The sequence below is a fragment of the Magnolia sinica genome, chromosome 14, assembly GCF_029962835.1.
Source record: "Magnolia sinica isolate HGM2019 chromosome 14, MsV1, whole genome shotgun sequence".
NCBI classification, from domain to species: Eukaryota; Viridiplantae; Streptophyta; class Magnoliopsida; order Magnoliales; family Magnoliaceae; genus Magnolia; species Magnolia sinica.
The window spans coordinates 75866509-75875815 of record NC_080586.1 but is presented as its reverse complement, the minus strand read 5'-3'; the positions used below and the strand labels follow the sequence as shown (position 1 = coordinate 75875815).

Genomic DNA, 9307 nt, shown 5'->3' with positions numbered 1-9307 from the left:
AACTTTCATCACTAGACCTTTCCTATAACATGATCGGTGGCGAATTGACTGGCTCCTTCAAGATGCAAACCAATGCTTTTATCAAGTTGAATTCAAATCATTTTAGCGGTAGCATACCTTCCATATCGTCTCGAGTTCTGTTACTTGATCTCTCCAACAATCAATTTCATGGACCAATCCCTCTAAATATTACTTCTTCTATGAGTTATTTATATTTCTTCTCCGCCTCAGGTAACCAAATCAATGGCACAAGTCCCTTGTCTATAGGAGAAATGACATCCTTGGTTGTCTTAGATCTTTCCCAAAACAAGATAAGTGGTACCATTCCATCAAGTTTGGGCAATTGTGTATGCCTTGAAGCACTTGACTTGAGTAGGAACCATTTATCAGGAGTACTACCCAAGTCATTGGGTTTGCTAACTGGACTCCAATCAATGCACTTGAGTGAAAATAGCCTAACTGGACAAATCCCTTCATCTTTTCGAAATTTTACTATTTTGAAAACTCTCAATCTTAGAGAAAACAACTTCTCCGGAAACATTTTGGCTTGGATTGGCAATAGCTTTCCTCCCTTAAGAATTCTTCGGTTACGTTCTAATAAGTTTATAGGCAAAATTCCACAACAAATATCAAACCTCACTTCTCTCCAAGTTCTTGATGCAGCACACAATTATTTATCTGGTTCAATTCCTCAAGGTTTCGAAAACCTCATTGGCATGGAAAATGAACAAATGACCAATTACATTCTTCACTATGGAGAAGCAGTACAGGGTCATTATTATGAGGAAAACTTGATTGTGTCAATGAGGGGGTTGGTGCTTAATTACAGTAAAACAATTTCCCTTCTGACGTGCATTGACCTTTCAAGTAATCACTTGTCCGGCAAGATTCCTCAAGTACTCACAATTCTCTTGGGATTGCGTGGCTTGAACTTGTCAGGAAACAACTTCACTGGAAAAATTCCAGACAAGATTGGTAGATTGGCATCGTTGGAGGCTCTTGATTTCTCAAGAAACCAGCTTTCAGGAATAATTCCTCCTAGTATTTCTTCTCTAACTTTCTTAAGCCGTCTGAACTTGTCATATAACGACTTTTCAGGGAAAATTCCATCAGGCAATCAGCTCCAAACACTTGACGATCCATATATTTATTTTGGCAATGATGGCCTCTGTGGACCTCCACTTACAAAACATTGTAACGGCGATGAGATGTTTCCAGGTCAATGTCCTGTCGAAGGTGATTTAGAAAAGGATGAAGTGTATGACATGTGTTGGTTTTAAGTAAGTATTGGAGAAGGACTTGTGGTTGGCTTTTGTGGTTTTTTCTACATTTTAGTGTTCAAGAAGTCCTGGAGGATTGCTTATTTCTTTTTCTTTAATGTATAATGAAGAATTGTATCCCATAAATTTTAGTTTTTCATGTAGCAAATTCAAGTGGAATGTTTATGTATTTGTTTGTTCCAATCTATCCATTGCTGGGTAACAAATAGTTACTTAGGATTAGCTGGCAATCCAAGTTCAAAGTATGAATGGGCCCACCCAAATAGAGCACTCGCATAATCTTTTTATTTGGGTCAGGGTAGAGTGGTTTCCCCTTCCTTGTAAATTGTATTTTATTTGTTAATAATGTTATAAGTAGGGCTGTCAACGGGCTGGATTTAGAATGATCCAAGATCAATCCTAGAGCGGTAGCGGCCCGCATAGTAGGACTTCGGGCTGAGCCTGGCCCAGGCCCCAAATGGTCAAAATGGATAAGCCCAACCTTAGCCCTATAAGTAGAGCTGTGCACAAGTCGTGTTAGCTTGGTGATTAACTCGCTCGACTCGACTTGGAAAATCTTGACTCGCCTCGGTCGAATTGATTCGGACTGAGTCGAGCTAGTTTTTGGAGCTCGAAAAAAATTTCAAGCCGAGTTCGAGCTTGACTCGACTCAATCTAACCTCAACTCAAATCGACTCAGATTAAATCAGCTCGGTGACTCAGTTATTTTGATATTGATGCTACTCGCTGAGTGTTTGATGAAATGACTCAACAAAGCGTGACTGCCCTTGTATCTTGATTTTGATGTTGCTCGTCGAGTGTTTAATGAAATACCTATAAATTGTTGTTACAGTTTTCTATTTTGTGAGAAATTGAAGACACATTTTATATGTTTGAGAAAATGTTGCACATGCACAAACTCGGCTTGAACTGGCCGAAGCTGCTGACCGAACCAAGCTGAGCTGGCTAGACAGGCTCGAGGACCAAGCCGAGTTCAAGCTAGGGTTAAGTACTAGCCGAGCCATGCCAAGCTCCACTTGTGTACAGCTCTACCTATAAGTTATTCACCGGCTCAACATGAACTGGGCCTTAGCCCAGGCCCAAACTTATGTATCACCTCTAGATTTGAAATAGTTATCTAGATGAATGCTAATTGTTGTTAATAATCATTTAAGAAATTGTTAATTGCTATTGGAATTGGAATAATCGTATAGAAGATGTTAATTGAAATTAATAATTTGTCTACTATAAATTAGACATTAAATATTTCAAAAAATACATTGAAAAATAAACAAAAACAAAAAACAAAAAAAAAAAAAAAAAAGGAGTAGAACTTTTGAATAATATCCTTGAAAACAATAAATGGGCTAGTTGGGCTGGATTCACTCCAAGCTAACGGGCCCTTATACATAGGCTAAGCCTAGGTCGATTAATAAATGGGCTTCACTTTTAGGCCTGGTTCTAGACCTTAGGCCGAATATGGCAGCCCAAATTCAGCCCAAAGCGGGCCAAGCATGGGAGCCCGATTGTGCTGTCATCTTTTTACCAAGTTCAATGGGCCCACTCTCCGTCCCATTATCCGAAAATGAAAATGTTTGCTTGTCCAAAACAAACCATAATGTAGCATTGTATTGTTGTATGGGCAATGGATTCTGACCATATTTGGTCATTACCAAAATCACAGCCATATAGATAGAGAGAGAGAGAGAAAGGCATGCGCACCTGTGCGGGCAGGGCACCTTTGCACATGTGTTATGGGCCCAAAATTCAAACAGTCCATGTGATGCGGCACCCCATGAAACCCTTGGAGAGCAATTTTCACCATGATCTAAAACTCTGGTGGGCCATAGCAAAGAGATATATAAATCAAGGGAGGAAATTGCTTTCTTTTACCACAGCCCACCAAAGTTTTGGATCAAGGTAAAAGTTGGGCTTGGTAGTTCCACGGGTGCTGCATTTACGTGGATTATTCAGATTTTGAAATCACACGACGTGTGATGAGTTCTCAAAAAGTTCTCAAGAGACCTCATGAAAACTGATGTACCGGCATTGGGATATATATAAATAGAGGAATGCTTACATGGGCACCTTCTTCCAAGGGCATATGTGTGGACCTTTACACATGTGTCTTAGGCACAGAATTTGAACAGTCCACATGATGTGGAATCACTTGAAACCTCATTAGCACCACTTTCAGCTTTATAAAAAACTTTGGTGGGCCATGGCAAAAGGAAACAATTTCCTTCCTTGATTTGTATTTCTCTTTGGTATGGCCCATTAGAGTTTTGGATCAGGATGAAATTTGGGCCCATAGAGTTTCAAGGGGTGCCGCATCACGTGGACCATTCAGCTTTTGTGCCTAAGACACGTGTGCGAACATGCACACGGGTGCTCACGTAAGAAGGTGCGCAGGTGAGCATTCTCCTCTCTCTCTCTCTCTCTCTCTCTCTCTCTCTCTCTCTCTCTCTCTCTCTCTCTCTCTCTCTCTCTCTCTCTCAGGTGTACACGAGTCGAACCAAGTCAAGCTTGGCATAGCTCAACTTGGCTCAGACACTAGCTGACCCCAACTTGAACTCGGCTCGACTCAGTCCTCGAGCTTGACTGGCCAGCTTGGCTCGGTTCGACTAGTAGCTCGGGCCAGTTCGAGCCGAGTTCAAGCCAAGATCAAGCCTGTGCAGCATTTTCACTAGGGGTGTACATCGAGTCGAACCGATTCGAGCTGGCCTCAGCTCAACTCGACTCGGCCACTGGCTGACCTCAACTCAAACTCGACTCTGCTCAGTCCTCGAGCTTGACTGGCTAGCTCGGCTCGGTTCGATCAGCAGCTAGAGCCAGCTCGGGCCGAGTTCAAGCCAAGATTGAGCCGAGTTCGCCATTGAGGCATTTTCACAAATACCTGGACCGCACCTTTAAAATCCCTCTGCATGTGAAACAGAAGCAATGGTTTTACAGGTATTTTATCAAACACCTTCTAAGCAACATAAAAACCAAGAAAAACCCAGAAAAAAAGGACATTTGTTTTATGTACATACCTTCCTTGCCATCAGCCACACTTCGTTGAGTTATTTTATCAAACACTTGGTGAGCAACATCAATGGCAAAGTAACCGAATCACCAAACTAGTTCGATTTGAGTTCGATTCGAGCTAGATTTAATCCGAGTCGAGTCGAGCTAAGGCCTACTCGAACTCGGCTCGAACTCATTTTCAAGCTCAAAAAATCAGCTCAACTCGGCTCGAACTCAGCTTCGAACCGAGTCGAATCGAGCTTTTTCGAGTCGAGTCGAGCGAGCTAACCGAGCTAGCTCGGTTCATGTACACCCCTAATTTTCATAAACACATGGAGTGCACTTTCAATTTCTTACTGTATGTAAAATAGCAGCAGCTGTTTACAGGTATTTCATCAAACACCTTGTAGGCAACATCAAAATCAAGAAAAAAATGGTATTTATTTCATGTACATACCTTTCTTACCACTAGTTGACACTTTGCTGAGTCATTTCATCAAACACTTGGTGAGCAACATCAATATCAAAGTAACCAAGTCACCGAACAGGTTCGATCCGAGTCGAGTCGAGCTCAGGCAAGCTCGAACTCGGTTCAAAATTTTTTCAAGCTCAAAAAATCAACTCGACTCAACTTCAACTCAGTTTCAAACCAAGTCGAATCGAACTTTTTGAGTGGAGTTGAATCGAGCTAACCGAGCTAACTCTTCGTGTACCCAATCCCGAACCCGAACCCGATTTCCTAAACCTAAACTTATAATCTTAACATAAACCTATTCTCAAATCTCAAAACCTATAACCTAAACCTAAACCTATATAACCTTAACATAAACTTAAAACTTAACCTATAACCTAAACCTTAACCTATAACCTTAACTTATAACCTAAACTCAATTTCCTAAGCCTTAACTTATAACCTAACCTAAATCTATAACCCGAACCCGATTTCCTAAACCTAAACCTTAACGTATTCTCAAATCCCTAAACCTAAACGTACACTTAATCTTAATCTCAACTCTCTAACCTAAACCTAAACCTAAACTTGAAAACCGAAACCTAAACCCGATCCCGAAACCGAACCCGATTTCCTAAACCTAAACTTGTAGGTTATAGGTTAGGTTTAGGTTAAGGTTTAGGTTTTAGGTTTAGGTTTTAGGTTTAGGTTAAGGTTTAGGTTTAGGGTATTTTTGTTTATAATGTTAAGCTTTTATGTATTTATGCGTGGATGAATGTGATGTGGATAAGATTGTTTGTTTTTGGATGAATGTAGTTTATGTTTGGATGGATTTACTAGTTTGGGTTTAGATGGATGTGAATGTGAATATGATGAAATATATTATATAACAGTTGTATATCAGGATGAATATGATGAAATATATTGTAACAGGTGTATATCAAGAATTTTGTGCTGGAATATTTTTTTTTTTTAAAAAGAGACTTTTAGCGACGAAAATTTTCGTAGCTTAAAGTTTTGCAAAATACTTTTAGCGACAAATAAGCTTGCCTTTGCCGATGATTCAAATTTTTCGTTAATAAAAACCTCTTGCATCGCCCTTTTAGCGACTAAAATTTGGCTTTTGGCGACGAAAATTTTCGTCGCTAAAACTTGTCCGCTATCACGCACCGTCGATCCAGCTGGTGCACCAACCCGCCCCGCCAGTGCTAGCACACCCTTCTCTTCCATCATCTCCCGCAAGCTGCTGTGTCTCGCTTACAAAAGTGAACTTGGCTGTCAGGCACGACCCTTTGACTCGGTGTCCTTGTTGAGTCAATTCGTTCTTGCAATATGGCAGCTGTCTGGGGCGTATGAGGTTTTGGTTGTTCCTGGGCAGGTTTTGAGCTTTGAAATCTCTGCTTCTGTAGCTTCTAGACTTCGGCCGTGTCTTTAGTTTCGGCTGTTGGTTGGGGTGCAGCAATCGGAGGCTCGGCTCTTGTAGGGTAGCCAGCTCCAGCTAAAGTAGCCATCTCTAGTTAAGGCAGTTTCCTCCTTCCTGGCGTTCATTCTTATGCTCCTGTCGGTCAATCTTGACCCTCTCTCTCTCTCTCTCTCTCTCTCTCTCTCTCTCTCTCTCTCTCTCTCTATATATATATATATATATATATATATATATATAAATATAATAACATATTTTTATCATTTGGTAGATCTTCCACCAAAAGTCAAGGGGTTCATATTTATAAACAGTGGGTACAGCTTGATGTTTATTTTCACTCTGTTTAGTAAGAGAAGCTGATAAGTACATTGTTTACAGGACATATTTATCTTCTTGCTAAGTACAAACTAAGATAAGTTATTGTGGCATAAGTAGCTTATCTTAAGCAACTTAAGATCCAAACGCCCTAAAAGGCAGACTGTCATCAATTCAAAGAAGCACCACTTTAAGAAGTCCCAGTTGCCCTTCAAGCCTTAAAGAGGCAATTGTTAAAGAGTAAAGCATGTGGTTCAAATTGTCTGTCGTAGCTGGAATATCAAGCCTCAATTGCTGTTGATAGTGCAATAAATAAATCCTGTGACACAACAAAGAATAGATCTTGTGCGATCATCAATTCATCATGGGATAATCTAATGGTTCAAAATATACCTGTGGTGATCCCTTCAACCGTCAATGAAGTGGCAACAATTATTCTATTACGAAATGAAAAAAGCAAGCAGTGGTGTGGCTCACTTGGGTTTTGAATCTGCCTGATTTTTAAGCATGTGTCCTACAATGAGCTGGCAAGATGGAAGGACGGAGTGGATGTAACACAAACATCCAGGTGGCACATGTAGTATTGATTACCCGTTTGCCTAGAGATCGGGGGAACTTGTTTGATTGGTCGGAACCAGACCCGACTGATACGGCTTACATGTTACATGATTCGGGTGTATGCCCGGCAGTACTCAAGCCTAGTAACAGTGCAACAATGGAAAGAAGGTCAAAGTTCTGTAGATTCCATCATGATGAAGTATTTATTATATCTACACTCTCCGTATATTTGGCGAGATCATTTTAGGACATGTGCCCAAAAATATGATTCATATCCAAATCTAAAGTGAACCACATCACAAAGAGAAGTGGGAACAATAATTTCTACCAATAAAATGTTTATAGGCCTGAACCTAACTTTTTTTCTCCATCCAATCCGTTCATAGGGTCACACAAACATGGATGAGTAGAAAAAACCAAATATCATATTAATCAAAAACTTCTATAATCCCTAAGAAGGCTTTAATGGTAGGCGTTCAATCTTCCATTGCTTTCTTTAGCGTGGTCTACTTAACCTTTAGATCAGTCCTATTTTTTAGAAAAAAATAACATAATAGATGTTTAGTTTTTATATGTTTTGTTTTTATAAACGGCCGAAAACTTATATTATGAAAATAGATTTTTCGAAAATAGATTTTTCAGATATGGAAAAAAGATTTTGAACAAAAATATTTTTAGTTTTCATGTAAAAGTAACTGAAAAAGTATGAGTATTTTCATTTTTATTGGGTTGTCTGTATGACTAGATGTCTAGATTGGTAAGATAATTTTTGTTCGGATCAAAAGAGTGACATGGATGAAAGGCCGCATCTGTAGTACAAAATTACCCTATTTTTTGAGCTCAAACCTTAAAATGATCTCGCGAAACGGCCGACAATTTCAATACAACGCGTAGCTCCTGCTGGGGTCCATATGTCAACACACCAGCATAGTCGCTGGTTGTGGTACACCAGCCAATCCGCTTCCACGTGAGTTAGGATCGAACGAGTCAATCAGAAACGTATTGGCTATTCCCTTGCTACTAGCCCGGTGACTGGTGGTCGGTGCTCTATGGGCCCCACCATGATGTATCTCTTTCATCCATTCCGTTCAACCTTTTTTACAGATCATTTTAGGATTCAATAACAAAAATAAGAAAATATAAATCTCAGGCAGACCACACCACAGGAAAATAATAGTGATTGGATATCCACCATTAAAATCCTCCTAAGGCCCACTGTACTGTTTATTTGACATCCAATCTGTTGATTAGGTCATACAGACCCAGATGAAGGGACAAACAAATATCAGCTTGATCCAAAACTTTTATGGCCCCCAAAAAGTTTTTAATGGTCGACGTTCATTCAACACTATTTCCTTTAATGTGGTTCACTTGAGATTGGTATATATCTCATTTTTTGTCTCATACAATAAAATGATCTAGAAAAATAGATGGACGGCATGGATGAAACACATACATCATGGTGGGACCCACAGAGCACCGACCATCAGCCATTGGCTGGTGGCAGCGGAGTAGCCAATCCGTTTCCCAGTCAATCCGAGTCTGAGAGTCCTTTGACCATAATCACAGTAGCACTAGCATTGCATGCGGAGGCCGTCCAATAAAAACGTTTCCAAGATAAGATTAATGCTCAAATAGACATTCGGGGCCCTTTAATCCTCTTCTTGATGCCTAACAATCCAGCCAATTCAAAACTCAGGCGGGCCTCACAACAAGGAACGGTTGAGATGAGGACTCCCACCATTAAAAACCTTTGAGATTGTAGGTAGAACCCATAGTGTTTTTCTATATTTCATGTAATCCATTCATAAGAAGCATCCAACTACCACGAATGCAAGCACAAAAAATCAGGCCATTCTAAGACTCAGGTGGGCCACATCAAATGGTTTTATAGCTTTAAGGCGTGATTTTTACTTGGTTAATTAGCCCACCAGTGTTTTGAATCGACTTGAGTTTTTAAACCCATTGAGAACAGCAGGAACAGCACATGATGGATGGATTGGATGTGACTAAAACATAAAGGCCCACCTGAAAAGAACTTGCATGAAATTGGTTTCTTTCATATTTACCTATGAAATACACCTTAATAAGAAAAACCCAAATATATGATTGTAGGAAAATGCTACATCTGTATGAATTCCCGGGCCTTGTTATCAATTCTAGAAATTGCATGTCTAAAAGTATTCAGTACCACTTCAAAACTGATGAAGATGTGTGCATGAATCATCTCTCTCTCTCTCTCTCTCTCTCTCTCTCTCTCTCTCTCTCTCTCTCTCTCTCTCTCTCTCTCTAACATAT

The 9307-nt window shown here is 40.0% G+C and overlaps 1 protein-coding gene across 1 annotated transcript; it reads left to right on the top strand.

Moving 5' to 3' along the window:
* Positions 1-272: 272 nt before the first annotated feature.
* On the top strand, positions 273-6151 carry LOC131225029 (receptor-like protein EIX1). Its single transcript, XM_058220455.1, has 2 exons — positions 273-1236; positions 5751-6151. The coding sequence occupies exons 1-2, from the start codon at positions 273-275 to the stop codon at positions 6149-6151; spliced, it is 1365 nt and encodes a 454-aa protein (XP_058076438.1).
* Positions 6152-9307: the final 3156 nt, after the last annotated feature.

What these genes read in the sequence shown, in the direction of transcription:
- LOC131225029 (XM_058220455.1), top strand. Translation starts at nt 273, where the DNA reads ATGACATCCTTGGTTGTCTTAGATCTTTCCCAAAACAAGATAAGTGGT. An exon ending in AGGTCAATGTCCTGTCGAAG is followed by an intron (nt 1,237 to 5,750) that starts GTGATTTAGAAA and finishes AAATACTTTTAG; the next exon opens with CGACAAATAAGCTTGCCTTT.